Source organism: Neomonachus schauinslandi, chromosome 7 (assembly GCF_002201575.2).
Source record: "Neomonachus schauinslandi chromosome 7, ASM220157v2, whole genome shotgun sequence".
NCBI classification, from domain to species: Eukaryota; Metazoa; Chordata; class Mammalia; order Carnivora; family Phocidae; genus Neomonachus; species Neomonachus schauinslandi.
The window spans coordinates 135457595-135481746 of record NC_058409.1 but is presented as its reverse complement, the minus strand read 5'-3'; the positions used below and the strand labels follow the sequence as shown (position 1 = coordinate 135481746).

General features: G+C 34.8%; 1 protein-coding gene across 2 annotated transcripts in view; it reads right to left on the bottom strand.

The window, feature by feature from the left end:
* The window catches only part of CDH18 (cadherin 18), a 306595-nt gene that overhangs the window by 109573 nt on the left and 172870 nt on the right, over positions 1 to 24152 (bottom strand). For both annotated transcript variants that reach the window (XM_021702504.1, XM_021702503.1), the window contains exon 4: positions 4880 to 5047. In XM_021702504.1, the coding sequence (XP_021558179.1) occupies positions 4880 to 5047 (168 nt within the window). The remainder of the gene's footprint in view (positions 1 to 4879; positions 5048 to 24152) is intronic.

Genomic DNA, 24152 nt, shown 5'->3' with positions numbered 1-24152 from the left:
ATGGATATAGAAAGTTGAATGGCACAATGAATAAACTTGAACTAATTTACATGTGTAGAAAACTAAGTATGAAGCTGTAGAATTTACCTTTTCCTAAAGTACATAAGGACACTATCTCAATGAAATACATACTGACATTTAGAAAAACCTTCAGCAAGTTTCAAAATACATACCTGTAACCAGACTAAAATGATACCATCTCCCACCTGTCACAATGGCTAAAAATAACACCGGCTGGAAAAACCGATATTGGCGAGGATGAAGAGAAAGGGGAAGGCTCTTACACTGTTGGTAGGAATGCAAACTGGTGCAAACACTTTGGAAAACAGTATGGAGGTTCCTCAAAAAGTTAAAAATAGAGCTACCCTATGATCCAGCAATTATACTACTAGGTATTTATACAAAGGATACAAAAATACAGATTTAAAGGGACACATGCACCCCAAATTATGGAACGAGCCCAAATGTCCATCACCGGATGGACTGATGAATGGATAAAGTGGTACACACACACGCACACACATGTGCACACACACACACAATGGAATATTACTCAGCCATAAAAAGAAGGAAATCTTGCCATTTGCAATGATGTGGGTGGAAGTACAGAGTATTACGTTAAGCAAAATAAGTCAGAGAAAGACAAATACCATATGATTTCACTCATATGTGAAATTTGAGAAACAAAACAGATGAGCATAGGGAAAAAAAAAAAAAGAGAAAGGCAAATCATAGAACAGACTCTTAAATATAGAGAACTGAGGGTTGCTGGAGGAGAGGTGGGCAGGGGTTGAGCTAAATGGGTGATGGGCATTAAGGAGGGCACTTGGGTATAGTGTGTAAGGGACACACTGAATTCTACACCAGAAAATAATATTACAGTGCATGTTAACTAACTGGAATTTAAATAAAGACTTGAAGAAAAAGAAAAAATGAACTAGATATCATTTTTAAAGTACACTAGAGAAATGTCAACTCGCTGGTAATTAAAACATACACTTCACATTTTGATTGAACAAAGGAGAGGCTTTCTTGTTTTGTTTCTTTCAATTCCTGTTTCAAATAAAATATTAATGCTGAATATATTAAATGCCATTTAGATTTCTTTTCATGAAAATGTAAATAATAAAGTGAAAATAATGTTCTTTCCTCTAAAATATTTTGCTATCAATGAAATCATAACAACATCAATATATTCATCAGTTGTGTTTTATTTTTCACCAACATTAAGATTTCCTCAATGCAGGTAAACATCTGTAACTCTTAGTATTATAGAAAGTAGTGCCATCTATTGAACTTTTAGGCCTTGATCCTCCAAATATTCCACAGCATTATATCAACTATGAATAGGTTATTCATTCTTACTTACTCAAAGGCAATTGTAAAAATACAGATCCTTTCATTTAGAGTACAGAAAGTCCGCTTTGTGAATTTTCATGTAAGTTAGTGATTTTTGTGTGCGTATTATTTACACAGAATAATGGAGGTCAGTGACTTTTTACCTACCTAAGAATAAATTAAGCGATAACTGCAATATTACTGTAACATAGTTAAAACCAGAAAAGGGCATTGCAAGAATCTTAAGAAGTGGAATACATTCCTTTCAAGAGAAGGAATAATATGGGGGAATTTTACACCCCAAGATTTTTCTGTGAAGGAGAATTGGGCATCAATTATGTCCTTTGAGTAAATACTCAATATAGAAGGGCTGATTTGTTCTTTCGCTCTGAATCTTGCAAGGGTCTCCCTTTCTTAACATTTTCCTGGCCACATGTATGCACTATGTAGAACTGAGCAGTGGCCATCCTATTCTTAGGCATGTACCAACCGGTCTCTATTCTGCCCTCTGTCTCCCTGACAGTGACAGGCAGCGTACTTCAGCCTGGATCTTTATTTGCCTTTCATCCTAGGTCACTGGGTTTGCAACTACCTAGTGTAAAGTCTTCATAAAGGAAATTATCAGTCTAGTTCATTCCCTAGTTTTCAAACACTTGTTCAGAGTCAATTTATTTCAAATTAAAAAATACAGTGATAACATGAAAGTACAAGATATAACAAACTGATTCACTTCCTCGGGGCATGGTAGGTTACAGACAAAAGAAAAAGGGGAAAAATGCTTTGAAGGAATATTTTTGCAAAGTTTTGTGTGCAGATGTTTATACTAGAGTTGATCATAGTAGTGATATAAAAACAATGGCTCTCTGAGACAGGTGAAATGAGAAAGAAGTCAGAAGGAGACCTGTAAAAAAGTCACATCTTAAGAGAAACAAACTACTGGATCCATTTGATGACTGGATATAATCTTTACATAAGTTGAATTCTATAAAGATTTGTGCATTTCATGGTGCTTCATGAACATAAGTCCTCATAATATATCTCTTTTCTCGCCAAGCATTTACAGTTTGCCATTATATATGTAGCCATTTGATGAGTTATGATGCTTAGAGGTAAATTAAAAATAATTTACTACAAGCCACTCTTGTCAAGATGACACTAATTATTCTGAAAGCAGTATTGTGTTTAATGCAATATGAGTACAGATTAAAGTATCTCTTAAACAAGTCAGAGTGTAAGGTTCTGGGTGCGTACTGACTCTGCTTCAAAACTCTAAGTGCGTCTCACAATGTGGCACGGTTGACATCTGCCTGTCATTCTGCATAGACTGCTCCTGATGGAAGAAAGGTAGACCTTCCTAGATACATTGAGTTCACTCAGAGAGTGTACATTTATTCTGTTTCCCCATCAGGTAAGATAACAGTTTTCACCATAACCTGATGTTTCAACAATAACCCTGTTATTAATCAAAAGAATAAAATTAGGAATAATTTCTCCATATTTATCACAAGTACAGTTTTCTGTTGATTTTTAAAATCAACTTTAATGGACTCATAAATTTAAAAATTAGTTTATGAGAAAAGGAGGGAGAGAGTGAGAGATGCTATTTGCATCCTGATCAAGCATTATTGAATCTTTGTAGTGTACCCCTTAAATTTCATTCTATTAAGAGGTGTAATATTAATCTATATCTTTCAAATAGCAGCGATAGTATCTACTTGAAAATAAGGTAGACAAGTTGCCTTTGTAAACTGTAATACACTTTATGTTCAATTGAGGTTAGCATTATTGCTCATTAAAAAAAATCGTTGAACTTTAGTGTCTTTATACTACAAAAGAATAGCATTAATAGAGTGGTATATGTGTATGTGCACATTGTGTGAACTGAGTGATGAAATAAATACAAAAATGCACTGTAATTTGTAAAGTTATAAAATTGAATTTTGTGGTTTAATGTAATATGAACTTATCTATGATTTATAATAAACCTACTTTCTTCATAGAACAAAGGCCACATGAATGAATCAGGTCACATAATCTATCTCTAGAACCAATATATATATTTTAAAGATTTGCTTATTTATTTTAGGGAAAGAGAGTGGGGGGAGGGACAAAGGAAGAGAGAGTCTAAAGCAGAGTCCACGTGGAGAGCAGAGCCCAGTGCGGGGCTCAATCTAATGACCAAAGAGTTGATGCTCAACCAACTGTGCCACACAGATGCCCCATCTCTAGAACCAATATTTTAAACTGATGCTACCTAACTATGAACTTGACTTGTATGTCTTTTAACAATGGTAGTTTGAAAGAGTATTTAAATTCAACTCATCCACTCATTCATCTAGCAATCATTTATCAAGGGCTGGGCTCTGATCTGAACACTTAATGTTACATAGACAATTTAAGCATCATTCTTACTTAAAGAGACTTATAATAGTAGAAGCCATATGTACCTATGGAAATAAATATAACATGAAAGTGCCATGTAACAGAAAACAAGAATTTATTAACTCTTTAATTCTGCAACAAATTTCAGAGAAAATTATAACAAGACTTTTAAACAGAGAAATGTGAATATGGAAAATTCTGGGTTGAATTAAGAATGTGTAAGACTATTATATTTTGGGAACAGGCAGTATACCATTGTGGCTAGGCCTGGAGTGTACCAAGAGAAATATTAAGAGATATAGTGGGGGAAAGTATTTTACACAAACTTGTGAAAAGCCTGTATTGACATACCATGGTGTCTACTTTATTGCAGTTTTCAAACATCATGTGTCGAAAGGACATAAGGGATAGCACCCCTACAGGATTTTTATGATAATTAAAGATTATTCTATAAAATGTCATCCACAATTTCTGCCACATTAGAAATACTGAAATGTATTTCTTTCCCATTCTGATGATGTCATAAACACCATTTTTTCTTCACACTCAACAGAACTGACACCTTCTGACCCTGAATTGCCTGAAAGTTTGTGCCCTCCATTTACAAGGTTCATATTCTACTGAGAGCAGACCTTATTGTATTAGCTGCACCTTGCTGTGGGATGTTTTGTATGTGCATGCGTGTGTGTGGATGGGTGGGTGGGTGTGGAGAGCATCCATTCTTAACATGATTTTGTTTTTTTTAATTTCAGTCACCAAAAGCACATATGCAATTTTTTTTTTTTTTTTGCAAGAGTAGAATGTCAGGATCAGAATGTATTTTGGGTATCTCCCTGTATACCTTATTAATACATAACTGCTTTAGCAAATGCAAGATATACTTAGTGGTACTTAGTACCAGTATATCATTTTTAATATTTAACTATAATGCCAACTGAAACACATATTTTTTAACATGGTGGCAATTATCTACCGGGTTTAGGAGACAATAAGCAGAGTGATTTCTTTACTCTTGTGTATAGAAAGGAAACCATATAGCACAAACACAAAATATTCCCATTTAAGTTAACAGTAACATGACATCATATACTTAAGTATTTCATTTTGTTTTATGCAAATAAAGAGTAATAAATGTAAGTCATAAGAAACCAGTACATACTCTGAGGAAACCGTGGGGGGTTGTCGTTGACATCAGTCAGGGTGATGTTGACCGTTGTCGATCCAGAAAGCCCACCAACTTGTCCAGCCATGTCTTTGGCTTGAATGACCACTGAATAGTGTTCTCTGGCTTCTCTGTCCATATTATGTAAGGCAGTTCTAATAACTCCTGTAATACATATTAAAAAAAAACAGTATGGATTATATATTAAATGAGAAATAGCACAGATATACCTTTTTTCTTTCTGTTTTAAGAAGTGCATTTTTAAATGAAATACTTTCATGAGAAAGCCAGTCTTCTGAGACAAACACTGCCTTAAAAATGTTACTAAAACCATGTCATCGAATCCTTTGTTTTTTTTTTTTTTTTAAGATTTTATTTATTTATTTGACAGAGATAGAGAGAGAGAACACAAGTAGGCAGAGAGGCTGGCAGAGGGAGAGGGAGAAGTAGGCTCTCCGCTGAGCAGGGAGCCCTATGCGGGACTCAATCCCAGGACCCTGGGATCATGACCTGAGCTGAAGGCAGCCGCTTAACCAATTGAGCCACCCAGGCACCCTCGAATCCTTTGTTTAAAACCACAAATCCCAAAACATTCTATTCATGGCAATTAAGAAGCCCATTAACCATGAGAGATGATGGACTCTGAAAAACAAACTGAGGGTTCTGAGGGGAGGGGGGGAGGGTGGGTATCCTGGTGATGGGTATTAAAGAGGGCACGTTCTGCATGGAGCACTGGGTGTCATACACAAACAATGAATCATGGAACACTACATCAAAAACTAATGATGTAATGTATGGTGATTAACATAACAATAATTTTTTTTTAAAAAAAGAGACTATGGACTCTCAGAAACAAACTGAGGGTTCTAGAGGGGAGGGCGGGTGGGGGGGATGGGTTAGCCTGGTGATGGGTATTAAAGAGGGCACATACTGAGTGGAGCACCTAGTGTTATACGCAGACAATGAATCATGGAACACTACATCAAAAACTGATGATGTAATGTATGGTGATTAACATAACATGATTAAAAAAAAAAAAGAGGAAGCTCATTTCTTTGTGTTCCTTAGGGTACTTTGGAGGGCAGCTGCACAGCCCAAGCTTGCTCCTCTGCTGGATTACTAAATATTTCACAAGTTGTGCTCCTCACAATCGTCAGATAAGATGATTTGAGGAGAGGTTAATCTTCCTCTTTACAGAACAATTTACATAGCTTCCTGACAGGGTTGTCAAAGTTTGATGATGGAAAACATTGAAGAATTGTGGGTACTTGAACAAAGATTGTAGGCAGGAGTCATTTTAACATTTATCAGATTAAGAAAGTCACTGTTTTTAAAAGGATATAACAACCACAATAAGAACTAGATCTAAGTACCTAAGCAAAACAAAGTGATGAAATTGATTCCAAAAATACCAGGTAAAAATCACATTCTTGATTTCATAGTGCCAAAGGACACATTAAAGGTACTTTTTTATGAACTAGTACTTGGATTCAATAAAGATATAAAAAAATGTTATGTGTTATATCTCCATTTGTATCAAACATAGGTACATATAAATTAGATAGCTTTGTCAGTAGAACCTTAAATTTAAAAACTTTGAAACACATTTTCCAGAGGGTCAGGGACTATTACCTGAGTTATAAAAAAAAAGTCCTCATGTAGATGAGCTATATTATAAATAAGTATATGCATATATGTATTTACATTTATTTTATATATGCATATAAATATATAATATAAACACATTTGCTACTCCATACATAGGTCAACATTTAACAACTACGTTTTTTTACTTCTTAAAAAATATTTGAATCATGTCACTTTTTAAAAAAATATTTATTTGAGAGAGAGAGAGCGAGCAAGCACAAGTACAGGGAGGGGCAGAGGGAGAGGGACAAGGAGACTGCCAGCTGAGTGCACAGCCCAACACAAGACTCAATCCCAGAACCCTGAGATCATGAGATCCTAGGACCGTGAGATCATGACCTGAGCCAAAGTCAGAGGCTTAACCTACTGAGTCACCCAGGCGCCCCAGAGATCATGTCACTTTTTGAGAAAGGCACCAATGGCTTCAACCAAACACACAATTGATTAGTTAGTAGTGCAATTCATAGGACAATGCCAATTATAATAACTGCCAACTACAGAGTTTAACAAACATTTTTATAGACAGTATATTGATATAATGAGAGTAAATAGGGTTGCATATTCAAATTAAAAATAGTCTTTTAGAAGTGGAAAGGATTAGTCAATCAGTTTGAATATAGAACACTGAAGCAGTATTTTTTTTTACCAAATTGATTGTATGTGTAATGACTTTGAGAGGAGAGCCTCAGGAACCAGGAAAATCGATCCCACAACTTTCAATATTTGTGAATTTTTAATTGAGGGAGTTCAGGAAAATTTTCCTGAAGCTAAATAAAAATGAAAATTATTCTTATCAAGAGAAATTATAATAATATGGTAATAAATGATTCAACTAATTCATGCATACAAAAAAGCCTCAAGCATCCTTATTAAAAAGAGCAATGTTTTATCACATGTGATAATTGTATAAAAAAGAATTGAATTGATGCAGAAATGAACAAGCAAGTAATTTATGAAAATATTTTATGAAAGAAACATATATTTTCTAATATTTGAAAAAAAATAAAGATGCTCTAAAAATAATACATTATAAATGGGACTTGGCTCTGGTGTGTAGAAGTTTGAGATTATTGTCCAGGATAAAGGTTTACAATGAAATCATTTAAGTGTTATTTGCTAAATATAAAAATATAACAGTAAAATCAATCATTACAAAGTGAATGATAGATATATTTATACAATTTGAATGTTATTCATTTAAGAGAATCAGAGAAGAGAAATCAGCACAAGCCCTGTTTTAGAGTATGAATTTCAGTTATTTCATTCCATTGCCATTATATCCCTTCTTTTATAGTAGAGTTACATCAGACACAAGGTGAGAAGAAACTTGTCAGCCAAATTTGCTTATGGAAAGAAAACAGTATGTCCAGGGTTGATACATATTTCTCAGAAATGATTATCTAAGAACCCATTTCAACTCACAGTTCTCTTCAAGATGGTGCAGTGGATGTGCTTAGCTATGACTTCCCCCAAAGGCACATAGGTAACTGGAGAATGCTCTGTCAAATTGTCATAGGAATATGATCCCAGTATACAATAATCTCCTTCTAACACATTGCCCAGATGCTTGTAAGTGGGGTAGCCTAGAACACAGCTGATGCCCAGTAACTTATTTTTTCCTTCTAAATAGACTTTTTTAGAGCAGTTTTAGGTCCACAGCAAAATTGAGAAGAAAGTACAGTTATCGTGAACCCTCTCCCTATTCCTTCTCGGAGTACACACACACAGCTTTCCCACTATCAACATCCTGCATCAGAATGGTGCATTTGCTATAATTGATGAACCTATATTGAACCTCATTATCACCCAAAGTCCTTAGTTTATATTAGGGATCACTTGGTGTTGTACTTTCTATGGGTTTGGACAATGATGGAATATATTCATCATTATAGTATTGAGTAGTTTAACTGCCTTAAAAATCTTTTCTGCTCCATCTATTTATCTCCCCCTCCCTCAATACCTGGAAACCACTGATCTTTTTACTCTTTTCATAATTTTGTCTTTTTCAGAAATCATATAATCGGAATCATACAGTATATATTTTCAGATTGCCTTTTTCACTTGATAATAGGTATTTAAAGATTCTCAATGTCTTTTCATGGCTTGATAGCTCATTTCTTTTTAGTGCTAGATAATATTCCGTTTTTTGGATATACGGTTTGTTTATACATTCACCTACCGAAGGAAATCTTGGTTGCTTCCAAGTTTTGGTAAGTATGAATGAAACTGTTATAAATACCTGTATACTGTTTTTGTGTGAACATAAGTTTTCAAATCCTTGAGTAAATATCAAGGAGCATGATTCCTGGATCATACGGTAAGACTCTGTTTAATTTTGTAAGAAACTGCCCAACTGCCAAAGTGGCTGTACGATTTTGCATTCCCACCAACAGTAAATGAGACTTACTGTTGCTCCACATCCTGTCCAACATTTGTTGTAGTCAATGTTCCAGATTTTGTCCATTGTATTAGGGGTGTAGTGGTGTCTTGTTGTTTTCATTTGCATTTCCCTGTGTATATGATGTTGAGCAGTTTTTCAAATTCTTATTCTCATATGTATGTCTTCTTTGATGAGGTGTCTGTTAGGTCTTTTGTCCAGTTTTTAAATTGGGTTATTGGTTTTCTTACTGTTGAGTTTTAAGTTTGTTGTATATTTTAGGTAATAGTCCTTTATCAGATTTGTCTTTTTCGAATATTTTCTGCCAGGATATGACTTATCTCCTTATTCTCTTAACAATATCATTCACAGTGTAGAATTAAAAAAAAAAGTTGGAGTCAAGGTTAACAATTAATTTCTTTCACAGTTCATGACTTTAGTGTTATATTTAAAACATCATTGCCATGTCCAAGGTCATCTAGATTTTCTCCCAATTCCTTGTAGGAATTTTAGAGTTTTGTGTTTTATATTTAGGTCTCTGATCCATTTTGGGTTACTTTTTTTTTAAGGGTGTAATGTCTGTGTCATCTTTTTTCCTGGTGAGAGCTCTCTTCCTGGCTTGCAGGCAGCTGCCTTCTCACTATGTCTTCATATGGCTTTCCCCCAATTTGTACACAAAGATAAAAAAGGGAAATATGGTTCTCTTGTGCTTCTTATAAATCCACTAATTCTGTCATGAGGGCCCCACCCTTATGACCTAATTTAAACCTAATTCCTTTTAAAGGCCCCATCTCAAAATATCATCACTTTGGGAGTTAGGGTTTCAACATAATGAATTTGGGGGGGTACACAAATATTCAGTCCATTGATGATTTAAAAATTTCCCCCCATAGATGGAGACCAAAGAAAGAGGCTGGCCTCTCCAGATTGTTAGGTGGCAGTTTTAAAAAGCAAAGGAACTTACATATAAGACTGGCCTTGGAAAGCTGTAAGATGAGTATATCTCCATACCCACTTACAAGAATGTTCTCTAAAAGTTTATACAGAGGACTTAAGTGGTTTCAGTCATAAAAACAGTCTAGATGGTCTCAACAACATACTGCTTACTCAGACTGCTTTCTTAAAAAACTGCTTCCACTATGGGATAGTGGGTAGAAAGAATATTTCAAAGACAAGGGAGGAGGTGAGGAATCTTTGATTGCCTGGGTTCAGCTTGTAGGTCAACTGGAGGTCATATCCTCTTAATGACCACCCCCAACAGCCGTAACAACACCTTCAGGTGAGTCCAGTGCAAGTGGGTGCAGGCCATAGTTTGAAAAGACAAAACTCAAAAGATGAAGCGCTGCCACTATGTATTTATACATTTCTTTACTTTTTATCTCCATCTTTTCATGCCAATAAATGACTATACATACGGGGATACACACATGCACACAGACAACAAATATATACATTTTTCAAAACTGTGAAGCCTAAGCTCATGTAAAAAGCTTGGATAAACTATATTTGCACAGTCCAAGTAAGAAATGATGTTTGTTTGGCTCTTTCTGCCATGTATCAATCTACCCAGTGGTTGTACTGTAACTTACTTTTGCCTTCCAAATAAACTTGATAAAAAGGACATACCTACCACATGGTCTTTTCTTTAAGTAAATTAAAAAAAAAATACAGAGCAGCTAAATTAATTACCAAAATTATTTTATTGTTTTTTGTTGTTATTGTTGTTGTTTGTTTATTTTTATTAAAAACATGCTAGGTAACTGGTAATACCATATTCTGAATGTTTGTTGGAATAAGCTTCCCTAGTAATGTTTACTTCAAAAATTTTAACCAGAAAAGTTGCCTCTTATTATCTTGTGAAGCTGGGTTGGATCAACAGGATGTGATTACCCTTGTATCATTTTGTTTTGTTTCTTATTACCTTCCTGGTAAATGATTGCAGGTGCCCCACTGCCTGAAAATTACCTTCTGACTACTGCTTCCCGATCACCTTGATATGTAGGGGCTTGTAACTGGGAATTACTCTCTGCTGAATACAAGTTCGTAACATTGAAAACTCATCTGTGGTTATAAGCATTACTTGTTAGAACCTGGCTCACGGGCCTACCATATGTTTTTTTTCCCTGACTGACAATATTCATATAGAGCAATATATCCTGCAAAATGTGTTCTTGCATTTTTACCCACTAAAAAGAATTTAAGATGGAAATGTACAAATCTAGTTCCTTAGGTAATACTACACAAGACCACAAAATAAAATTCCTAAAGGTTAGAACAAATAAACCAGCGTGCACATTCAGATTACTACAGAAACAACCAAGGTCCACATATGCATTTACAAGAGAAACGGGCATGCTTTCTTCCATGTCTAAACTACAACACACTTTGTCTCCTTCTTATGTTTCTTTCTTAATTTACTCCATTACTCATTCATTCATTTAAAGTCTATCATATCATTATGTAATGTACATTAAAATATATAGGAGTCCCCCCGTATTTCTCTAATGAGGCACAAGGGCCACCTAATAACAAAAATCACATGGAGTGCCAATTATCATGCAAATTTAAGGAAGCCACCTTTGATCTACTGAATTAGAATCTGGGGGAGTGGGTCAAAGTATCAGTTTTTGTGACAAGCTCCTTCTGTAATTCTCATGAATGATCAAATTTGAGATATCCACCTAGAGTTGAGAAGACAAGATATCTGTCTTCAAGATGCTCATATTTCATTGGAAGATGTTTCTTTAAAATAATATGAACACTGAGAGACTTGAAATGTTTAGAAGTTTCATTAATCATTTTCTACATGATGACACTTAAAACCTAGGCAGTAAAAATTCAACTTTCTAACTGCCTGACTGTGGTGTACTAGGTATCTGGCAGATTCATTATATTAGCTATTCAATTGTTGTTTGTTTCATTATTGAGTATATCATATACGATATCTATTCAGCTACATATTCTAAATTTTCCATACTGACTTTGTAAGGATTACGGGGTTTCCGTAAGTTCTTGTTTATATTGAAAGCAAAAACTTTTAGGTATTAAATCTATATATATCCATCAGGAAGACAGCTCCAGAAATATATTTTCTTCATTCATCACCAATTCAATGTATGTTGAATGTGTTTCGGCTCTGTATAAAATGTGAGATACAGAAACATATAGGGCAGAGCTTGTGACATTAGAATTTTATGATTAGGGTATTTATTGATAGGGAGGTACATATATAAATCTGCAAAATTAAGCAATACAGAAAATATATTTTATTAAATAGTAAACAAAACCCAGACATCAGAGGTCATAGTTATCAAAATGGATGAGTATTTGATCAAAGAGTACTTTATGGTGGAACAGAATATTTGTAGATTATGGAAGCATGAACAGAGAAATAGGATATCCATGGAAAGGGGATCTGATAAGAACAAAGGTGAGGATCTGGAATGTGCATAGCTGTATAAAGAAAACTGGATTTCTTGGAAAATGATTGTTGGAGAATAGTAGAGATTAGGTACTCAGTGATTAAAATACTCTCTGAATATTTCTCTGTTTTGTTCCTCAAGTGACTGAAAGTTTGAAAAGCTCTGTTGCTGCCCCTGTGGAAAGTGTGACTAAGCTTCACTACTTGTCAGATGTTGTTACTGACTGTGGCTGAGCTGATGACGTAATCTCTACAGCTACATTTAGCACATTTGAAACTCTAAAGTTCCAGTGGGTAATAGATTACTTCAGATTTTATTTATATTTTTGTTATACAATTGATTTTATTTTTAAGGAAAAATATATAATATTCTGTAAAACCCTGGCATCCCAAAATTAAAAGAAGAACAAAAAGAACCCTCAACATATTTAGCTTCAAGCTATGACTCATGGAATTAACAACCATAAATTCATGAAGGAAGACATTTTTATGCTTTAGTAGGAAGATTCAATTTTTCCTCCTCTCTATTTTTTTTCTCTTCCTATCATTAAAATTGATGGTGAAGCATTTTATTGCTCCTGGGGAGAAAAAGAAGGGGAATTCAATGTTTTGAGTATGAACTATGACTCAGGCACTCCCTTCAGGTATATATCTCATATATTTTGCCCATACACTCGATAAGAGAAAAACCTCAAAGCTTAAGTCACTCTCCCCAGACCAGAAACTTGCAAAACTTGAAATATAATCCAGGATTTCCTGACACTAAAATCCTAATGCTACAGTGGCATTATCTCAAGGAATTAACCTTGTGGAGTCTATAGGAAAGGGTTGGCCTGTTTTGAAAGAGAGACAGGAAGAGAGGGCAGGGGGAAGGGAGTTGGGGAAGACAGAGAAGATAAGGAGAGGGGAACATCATCACAAAAGTAGGTATTACCCCCTCTGTGGATTTAGAGGCAGAAATCAGACAGACTCAAGGAGAATACAGTTGCATTGATAAATTGTTAAAGATACTTCTTACTTTGAATGGTTTATTTGGATTTTCTTTCTTTTTTTTGCATTTTGTTTATTTTTATATCTGTTATTGGTGTTTCAATGTAAGCTATAATTTCAAAAGGCCAGTCTTGCTAGTGAATGTATTTAATAAGCATACCAATAAAATCATAGGGCTGCCAGGACATTTGTGATGGCCAAACATTCTACACATTTTCAGGCTTTCAGCATAAAGGGATTGCAAGAATAGAAAGGATAAGAAAACTGTCCAAGGACAGAGAGGTATGAGATAGCCAACGTTTAGTCTGTACAATTAGAATTCAGACTCTGCTGTCATAATCACTTCCCTGTGATTTTCTGATTTCTTGTGAGTTCAGGGAAAATGCTACAAAAGAGGCTGAAATGGATTTTGGAAAGATGTCTATATCTTGCCACTGTGTTTCAAAAGCAATCTCTGGTTGCCTTGGCCTGGTTGGGTTCTCATAGCACTGGAATCCAAGTTCTGAGGAAAATCAAGATGTCAGACAAATCATGGATAATTCTGGGTAACTGAAAGATATGACTCCAAAAGCTAAAGATTGAGTCTTTTTTTTCTTAATTTGAGAGAGAGAGAGAGCACAAGCACGAGTGGGGGGGGAGGGGCAAGGGGAGAGGGCAAAGCAGACTCCTCACTGAGCAGGGAACCTGATGCTGGGCTCCATCCCAGGACCCTGAGATCATGACCTGAGCCAAAGGCAGATGCTTTACCAAGTGAGCCACCCAGAGACCACAGGACTGAGTCTTTTGTACAACAGAAGAAAGACTGATAAACTTAGAAACCAAAGATTCATCTTGCTCCTAGTGGACAATAACTGTTTATGTTCTTCTTTTTGCAGGGAATCAAATATCAGTACTACTAATCAGGGTTGAACTATGATTGATTTGATGAATACAGTACAATGGAAGTCACATTATAATGCAATTTTATCCCTGGACTTAAGAGGACTGAAAACTTCTACCTTGATCTTTGAGTAAGTAGTTTAGCTACCCAGCAAAAGGGACCACATAGAGAAGTCCTGAGATAGAAAGGGCAAGAGATCCATCTGAGATCCTCCAGCTCTTCCCACTGAAGCAATAGGCATATGAATAGACACATCTTTAAACATCCACACAAGTCCAGGTGTCAGCTGAATGCTACCAAATAACCAGGCCAATGCCACATGGATCAAAGAATTGCCCAGACAAACCCTTCTCAACTGCCTGATTTCCAAAATTACTGCTGTTTTGAAAACTCTGGGTTTTGGGGTAATTTTGCTACACAACAATGGCATTCAAATTTGGAATACACACACAGAGATACATATACATACATGCATACACACGAACATGCGGACACATGCACACATGCAGACACATATAATACATGCATACACACATTTATTACTCATAGTTGGCTTTCTAGATCTACCCCAACACCATTAAACCAAGACTGTGTATTTCCTAAATATTATTTTTTCTTCCCTCTCTCTCACCTACCCACCCAACACTTCTTGCCAGAGCTGGAGTGCATATACACATACATATACAGAAACACATATATTTCAAATATTTCAGTTATGGTGCATGTAAATATATTTTATCAGTCCAGGTAAAAATAGTATTTATAGAATAAAGAGAAGAGGTAAAATGAAATTGACCTCCATATGACTGATATGCAATGAACACACAGAATATAACTTCCTATAAATAATGGAGTTTTAAGATTCTTATCATTTGGAAATTTGTACAGCCAGCATCTCTAACGCAAAAAGAACAAGAAGAGATGAGATCAGAATAACATGATTGGCCAGATTATTTAGGACATGCACATTATTGTAAGACCTTCAAATAAATGAGATGGGAAGCGATTGGCAGGTTTTGAGCAAAAGAATGCCAGGATCTCATCTGTCTTAACGTGACTGTTTTGGCTGCTGGGTTGGGAAAAGACCGTGTGGAAGAAGGTGGTATTAAGGAGATAGGTTAGGAGATATTTACAATAAATTTAGTTAGAATATAAGTGAGGAGATGCGTTGGACATTGGGTATGTCTTGAAGGTAGTGTTTTGTAATGAGATCTGTAGTATGAAAGCAAAACAGGAATGGAGTGTGACCCAAGATTTTGGATAGATACAGAAAACTGTGGGAATTTTGTGTGGGGAGTGGTTGGAGTTCAGGAATTTGACTTTGGACATGAGCTGTAATATGTTTCCTAGACACCAGACAGAGAAGTTCAGCTGGCACATATTATGTTGGTGTTTAGAGGAGCAGTCCAGACTAGCGTTATAAATGTGGTCAGCATAAAGATAATATTTAAAGCCATTAAGCATGATGAGATTAGCAAAGGGATGAGTGAATAGAAGAAGCTCAAATATTGAACACTGCCCTATGTCAATGAGTTTGGGAGAAAATATGGAAGCAACACATGACCAGTAATCATTGAGTAAAGAAGAAAATCAAGAGAGTGTAACTTCCTAGAAAAATATTTCAAGGAACAGAAAATTATCCAAGTGACAAACACTGTTGCTAAGTCAAGCATGATGTGATCTGAACAGTGTAGGAAACGAATTGATGTCAGGGACATCAAAATGGGAATCACGGCAGTCAGATCTAAATTTAACAGTAGATATGAAATGAAGGAAAGGATATGTGAGACATTTTGGAGTAAGTTTTTAAGGGCAAGACTACTGATTGAAAGTGGGCTATAAGGGAAATGGAGTGATTCAAATGTCACTTGAGTATCTGGCTTAAGGACTTGGGTCAGTGACGAGTCTCTCTACAAGATTAGAAGTATAATATAAAGATCAGTGAAGAGAGTGTTAATTCATGGCTATATTGACTTTTATGTGCTTAAGAGCTATCTATGTGAAAAAGACTAATGAGTGGTTGAACACATGGCATTCAGTAGAAAGGTCTGGGTTGGCAAATCAGGATAATATTGATAGTTATAAAGAGATGGATGGATATAAACTCACTCTTGCCCAACATAATGAAGAGAGTACCACTTACTACAATTAATGGCCTGAATTGCTCTTCACTGAGTCTTCATTCTTTGCATTGTATACTAAAATATTAATAATCAGGACAGAAATTATTTTTATTAAAAAGAAGCAAGTGTGATAAAATCAACATTTCTAATTTTAATGCATATAAAATGATAAAAGACTATTTTTTAAAAAGATTTTATTTATTTGACAGGGAGAGAGACATAGCGAGAGAGGGAACACAAGCAAGGGGAGCGGGAGAGGGAGAAGCAGGCTTCTCGCTGAGCAGGGAGCCCGATGTGGGGCTTGACCCCAGGACCCTGGGATCATGACCTGACCCGAAGGCAGACACTTAACAACTGAGCCACCCAGGCGCCCCATAAAAGACTATTTTGACTGAAAATAACATTTCTTTGTTTCTTCTATAAATGTAACTATTGGATGGGCAGACTTAGCAGAATTACTCCTTTGTGTTAGCAAAGATATAATATATAAGTCAGGTTTAAACAGAAAGTATGATAACAGCTGAACTACACTGAATTTTCCTCCACCAAATTTGGAGGATTTTTTGCACAATATAGGGATTACTTAGACACTCTTAGGAAAGTATACAATGTGTCCCAAAAGTGAAAGAAAAAGACTGTAGAGGGAAAAAAAAAAAAAAAAAAAAAAACCTAAGCGGTGGGGAAGCAGATTATTTTTAATTTTTTTCAATTACTGATGTAAACAATCTATTCACATCTCACCTCTGCCATTCATGTATTAATTATCAATGTGGCCCTTCCTTTGTCAAGCTATATCCTACATGACACCTGCCAACTAGAACTCATACATATAAACCTTGTCCTACTGTAGATTTGTATTTTTAATGTTGTTTCTGTGTTCCATGAAAGAGCATACAGAGTTAGTAGGAATCCATTGTTTTTTGGTTTGTTGTTTGGTTTGTGCATGTATATGTGTTTTGTTTCTGTAGCTAAGAATGCTCATATATTGTGAAGTGGATCAGGATCCTACAGTTTGAGATTACTTTCCAATTCTCATCCCAAGACCTTTCTTTAACCAATAACTTGTCATTCAATACTTTCTCATTTTGTTTCTTAGCAGGGGGACAGGGCAGAAAAAAGAAGCACCTAAGGCGGCCTATGAAGTAAATAGAAAAATACTGCATTAATCAATGTAATGTATTGCAGACTGAATATAAAGATCTGGTTTCCTGAAAATATTTTGGAATTCTTTGTATAGGTTATTTATAATTTGAAGAGTGATTTGTATTAGAGAACAAGACATAATCAGAGAAGGATATGGAAGAAGGATTGAACTAGGAAGGAAATTAACATGGCAAATGATGGTTGAAGAACAAAGACCAAATGAGGCATTGATTTAGTTATTTGGAGACTTTTCTATTAAAACAAACCTAGAAATCATATCACTTTTGTTGATTTAGCACCTTTCGCTGCTTATTTCAATGCTGTTCACTCTTAGGTTTCCAGAGAAACTATAAATGTCTTTCCACTGATTCAAGTACCATTTGTCAAAGTTACTGCATAAGCTCACTAGGCAAGAGTTTACACATCTCGCTTGGCAGTATTTCCCTTCCAGAAATAACTCTAAAAGGAATTAACTATTCCTTTTAGAGAGCACCAAATGTGAGCACAGGTAAGCCATAAGCCTGAGATATTTAATGCATATGGATAATTGAGAAGATGTATCAAGTTGGGATTTTGGCATATTCTGTTAATTCAGAAGCAGCAGAGTAATATAAATGAACATAAGTTTTTTCAATTTTACTCCTTCTTACGTCATTGAGTTTCAAAATGATTCTACATTTGTCATTTTTTCTTTGTTTTTTAACAGAAATTTGTTTACTCAAATCCTTGATTTAAAATATTTTTTTACTTCTTAAAAGAATTAAAAAATAATTTTTTTTTTTTTACTTCTTAATATCTCCTTTGTAGTAACTTTAGCAAGGTCACTGGACCAGCAATTTCTCAAACTCTGAGGCTATTTTTAAGTTATAGTCTGGGTCAAGAAACTTTACTATATACCACAAAAACATTCAGAGCTTTGTTGAAGGGCTTATAAAGTGTCTTAAGGAACTTACATTTTATCCATAAAAATTGAAGACAAGATAATATTGTCTTTTTTAAATACTGAAGAGATACAGATAATAATTATTCAATACTATGTTTAAAATCACTCAGAGATAGTGCCACATGCTGTTAATATCATTAAAATTTATATTTGTTATGCACTATTTAAAAAATATCTCATTCAGCCATAAAAAAAGAATGAAATCTTGCCATTGCAACAACATGGATGGACCTCAAGCGCATTGTACTAAGTGAGATAAGTCAGAGGAAGACAAATTCTGTATGATCTCATTTATACGTGGAATCTAAAATAAAACAAAAACCTCGTAGATACAGAAAACAGATTGTTGGTTGCTAGAACGAGAAGTAGGGGGTGGGTGAAATGAAGGGAGTTATAAAATAAATAAGTCATGGAGGTGTAATGTACAGCATGGTGATTATAACTACTAACACTATGTGTTATGTATTGAAAGTTTCTAAGAGTAGATATCAAAAATTCTCATCACAAAAAAAAAATTGTGACTATATATGGTGACAGATGTCAACTAGAATTACTGGGGTTGTCATTTAATGATATATACAATGTTGAGTCATTATGTTGTATAGTTAAAAATATTATCATGTTATGTGTCAATTATACCTCCATAAAAATAAATTAAGAATATTTCTTATTCTCCTTTAAAATTTTGAAAAATTTACTGTTTCTTTTGAACTTCATTTTTTGATCATCAATTACATGCTTTAGTCACTGGGATTTTCTCTTAGCTATATTTGTAGACTAATTTGCAAAAAGGACATACTTACTTTGGTGGTGTGGTATGGTTGAGGGTCTAGGAGTCTAAAGTCAGTTGCCTACACTCAAACCTTGGTTTCACCATACTCTTGCCTAACTTTCTTCAGCTATAACATGGAAACACCAACAAATATTTTATTTGATTAATGTGAAACTGCATTACTTAATTCATGAAAACATTTAGAACAATGCATATTACATAGCAAATTCTCAATATAGTTATCATCTGCCTTTTAAAAAAAACCACATTTTTGTTTTACAGTTTTGTTCAAAGATAAGCATGTACTCTTTTTTTTTTCCAGAGCAAATATGCAAGTCAGAAACTTCACAGTTCAAGAAGTATCCTCTGATTTGCATTTTCCCCTAGAGAATTTAGAATAGTGAGCTATTTGTTTTGCTTGCCTCAGCATTGGCAATATCTCAATCTGTAGCTCCAGAGGTTTGCGTTTTTTGTTTGTTTGCAATTCCAAGTAGAATTGCATCTCCTAACCATGTTTCCTACAGGTTCTCATCCAAATGTACAGTTATTTTCCCTTCTTTCTTTCTGATCTTCTGGCTGTTGTAAAAGCCTCTGTGCTACTTCCAAACCCAGGACCCTTTCCTTTAGACAGTTTCCTTTAATCCTAACTATATGAGCAGGACTTTATTATATACTGTCATGAGTCTCATTTATCTCTAATTTTGTGCATATATACATAATTATGAATACCTTCCATGTCCCGAGCATTCTGTTAAATATGATTTTTTTGCCGTTGTTTCACTTAATCACCTTGTGATTCAGGTCCTTACTTACCAAAATTTTGGTCTATAGAACACTTAAAAGTCTACTATTTTCAATCTTTTTTTCTTAATTTGGGCACCATCAATTAGGGTAGAAGGTGAACTTTATTGTCCGTGTCCCAGCCTCCCTGTGTTCTGAGCGCACCCATGCCTTTCTGTATGCATTTTCCCCTTGACTGCTTGCTGATTCACAGCAGGCTGCAAAGATTGCTCTGATTGCAGGAGGCCTCTAAGTAAAAGAACACAGTGATGTCTTCAGTACTGGCCAATGCAGTGTATTCATCTATACTGCAATAATTGGTCTCCAGTGTACTTACCTACGTCCTCACTCTAAAGAATATTAGAAAAATTCCTATATATCCTAGTCTCTGTGATGTCTCTTTACTCTGTAGTAGGATTATATATTGCCTTCAAATTTTACATTGCAGCCCTGCCATCAAACAGAATTAATAATGAAGCAAAGATATCAGCCACATCTCCATATGTCAACAGATATTAAATGCAGCCTATTTCCTCCAATTGCATTTTGCATGTTAATACAACCAAATTCTAACAAATTACAAATCATCAAAATAATTCCGTTAATTCCTTCAATGAAGTAATCAATTTGGTGAGCACTGATTGCATTATCACCTGTTAAGCACTCAGAATACAAAGAGGTACAGAAAACAGTCCTGAAGCAGATATGCACATATTAAATAGCATGACTTTTTAATTAACATTACATAACCATGTGAGTTCAATCTGGATTATTTTAAATATGGTTTTAAAAATTTATTTAGAGAATGAGGTGTTGAAGGGTGGGTTACCTCCTATTTAATATTTAAATTATTTTCTGCTACCAAAACATGCAGGCCCTGATAGAAATGAGAAGACCCTGGATATAATTATACTGTTCTAGGAACTTCTTAACTTAAACTTGGAAATATTGGTCAAATTCAAGACAAGTCCCTTTTCCCTGAGGTATTCTTGTAATGGTATGCAGGAATTTAAGTTAAAGGAAAAGTTTTCTCTCATCTAAATTATTATATTACACAATTTCTGCAGAACTATTTATAATGTGTGAAAGAATGAGCTTGTAACTATATTTTGATACATGACAATACTGCTGTCTAATAGGGCAAGATAATGTTTTCTCTTCTTTCCATTTCCACACTAGAAATCTATCTAGGCAGTATGGACAATAATGTATTGGTTAAGAAATGGACTCTGAAGACAGACTAGATAGAGTCCAAATCCTATTCTCACTGTTTAACCACGTGGCCTTAAAGAAATTAATTCTCTATGACTTAGTTTCCTCCTTTAGAAAATGTGGGTCATGAGTGCTTATCTTGCCCTAAGGTTATTGTAATGATTAAATAAAAGGCATGTGCAGGGCACCTGGGTGCCTCAGTTGGTTAAGCGTCTGTCTTTGGCTCAGGTCATGATCTCATGGTCCTGGGACTGAGCCCCACATTCTGCTCCCTGCTCAGAGGGGAGTCCACTCCTCCCTCTCCCTGTGCCCCTCCCCCTGCTCATGTGCCCTCTCTTTCTCTCTCTCTCTCTCAGATAAATAAATAAAATCTTTAAACAAACAAACAAACAAAGGCATGTGCAAAGCACTTAGAAAACTGCCTGGAAAACATAAGCAAAATCAGAGGCAAAAATTAAAATTGTTCTTACTGTTTTTATTATATTATCAAGTGTCAGGATGACCAGATAATATAATCAGTTTATGGGAAATATTCTCCCAAAGAAGATGCTTAGATGAACATTGCTCTTACAATTTGTTTAGTAGTTTAAAGTTTACCAAGCTTTGAAACATAATCTAATTTTCAACTCAAAATGGCTCCCTGAGATGATAGGGCAGGATATTTACATATTATTCCTAATTTGTTGATGAGGACAAAGGTACAAAATATCAAATAACTCATCTGGATTAGCTAAAAAGTGTTCAGTGATTTTTCTACTGATTACTTATACCAGATTTGTTTTTCCAGAGCAAATGGATAAATTTAGCATATCCTTACATAGATCTGTAGGCCTACCTAATCAGAGTTGCTACCAGAGTACTTTATATTTTACTGTAGGCAACTCTTTTGACATAAGTATATCAGAATCTGTATTGATGTTTGGTCATTAGGTGATTCTCTTCAGGTTACCTAAAAATAAAATTTACATATGCAGATACATATGGGAACTCTAAAAATTGTCTTCTCTCAGTTTAATTTTCATGTCAAAGATGTTGCTATTGTGATTTTTATTTTTATTTATTTATTTATTTATTTATTTATTTTTGTGTGTGTGGAATCACTCCCTGAAGACCACAAGAAATGAGAGTTGAGTGTCTGTCAAACCCTTGATAATACAGCCCTTCATCTTTGGAAGTTGCATTTGATGTTGGAAATGTATGTGGTAACTTGATACTATATTTAAATAATAAGTGATTTAGGTGATTATGATATGTTTGGGCCAAAAAAAGAAGAAAAATTGTATAAATTCTTATAAAGTAGGCTGTGTGTGTGTGTGTGTGTGTGTGTATCCATCTTTTATCTACTTCAGTTTTTTGTTTTGCATTACAAATGATCTCTGAATATGATTTTGAAAGAGGAGTTCACAGATATGTTTAACAAGCTTAACATGGTTTTACAGAATATAATTCTCCAAAGTAATTGCCTTGAAGAGTTACAATCATTTTTATGTGCTTTGGCAGAGGAAAAATAGACATTCCCATTAATTTTTAGTCAAAATGTGTATTTATTACAGGTGATGGCAGCAAGGGAAAATTTCCTAAAAGTAAAGAGGAATTGTTCTCTTAGTAAAGTGCCAATGAATTGCGACATATTACCCATAAAACCACTATTTGCTGAAATAGACCTGGCTCAATCGATGATTTTCAATTACTGAGTTAAAAAGCCCTCCCCTGATTTTTATACAGTCTGATTCACTTAGGGCAATAAACACTACAGAAAAGGATGATAAAGTGCAGATTTTACAACTAGGTCTGGGGCTTAATTAATAAACATTAATCACTTTTTTTATTAATCACTTCCTTAATGGTTCCAAAACCATGCACAAACATTTTTCCAACCAAGAATGCTTATTTTTTTAATCCAAATGATCTTCTTAGTGGAAGTATTTTACTTTATTTTCTATGTTTTGTAATTGTTCAGTTCACATGATGTATCTTGAGAGAGAAATGTATTTATAATTTAAATTTTAATTATTTACCTCTAAAATGTTTGGTTAGCAATTTTCATATACACTGCTATCTCCAATCTCCAAAATATGTTATCAATACACATTAAATTCAAGCTATTTCATTTGCAAAGACAAAACTATTTACATAAACTTGTGGAATTACCATAGTCACTAAAAAAAAAAAAGCTAAAATCAGGATGATGTGTATTCTTAGCTGAATCTCCACTCCTATTTGCAATTTGCAAGCATGATTTTTTTTTTTTAATTACGTGACCATGGATTTACCTTTTATAAGCAATGCAATTCTTCTCTTTCAGCCAGAAATGACAGAATAAATACCATCTCCTCTCAAGCAAAACTGAGAGAAAAAGACTGAATCAAAACCATCTGTGCCTCTTTCTTAATAGAGTTTTGCTCCTCTGGGGAAAATTAAAATAAAGCTTTTGGAAATCTACAAATTGCAGGTAGATTTTTTTTTTTCCAGGGAGATTGTTTTTATTCCTTGTAAATTGGGCATGCTATTAATGCCAATATTAACCCTGAGGCTTTACTTAATACCAAACTTTATTTGGTCCTAGTCTCCACACTCCTGATCCATGTCTTTTTTTTTTTATTTGATGTAATTTTATTTTTATTATGTTTTTATTGTGTACTGTCTATCTTCTCTTCACCGCCCCCGACAACTAGACTGTCATACTGGTGGTCATTGACATGGATCCCTTTTGTTTGCTGACAGGAACCAAACACGTTAGTGATGGCCCCACATAGAACAAGTTGTCAGTAAACACCTGTTAAATGAAATAATAACTTAATAAATGACATGATGATCATTAATGTGGCATAGAGCATACTAACCAGAAGCACCATAGTTTCTCCCCAAATTTTTAGACCTTTTATAGGCAAAATGTGGTGCCTGGAGTCACAACATCAGCAGCACCTGGGAACTTGCTGGAAATGCAAACCCAGACCTGCCAATTCTGAATCTACATTTTCA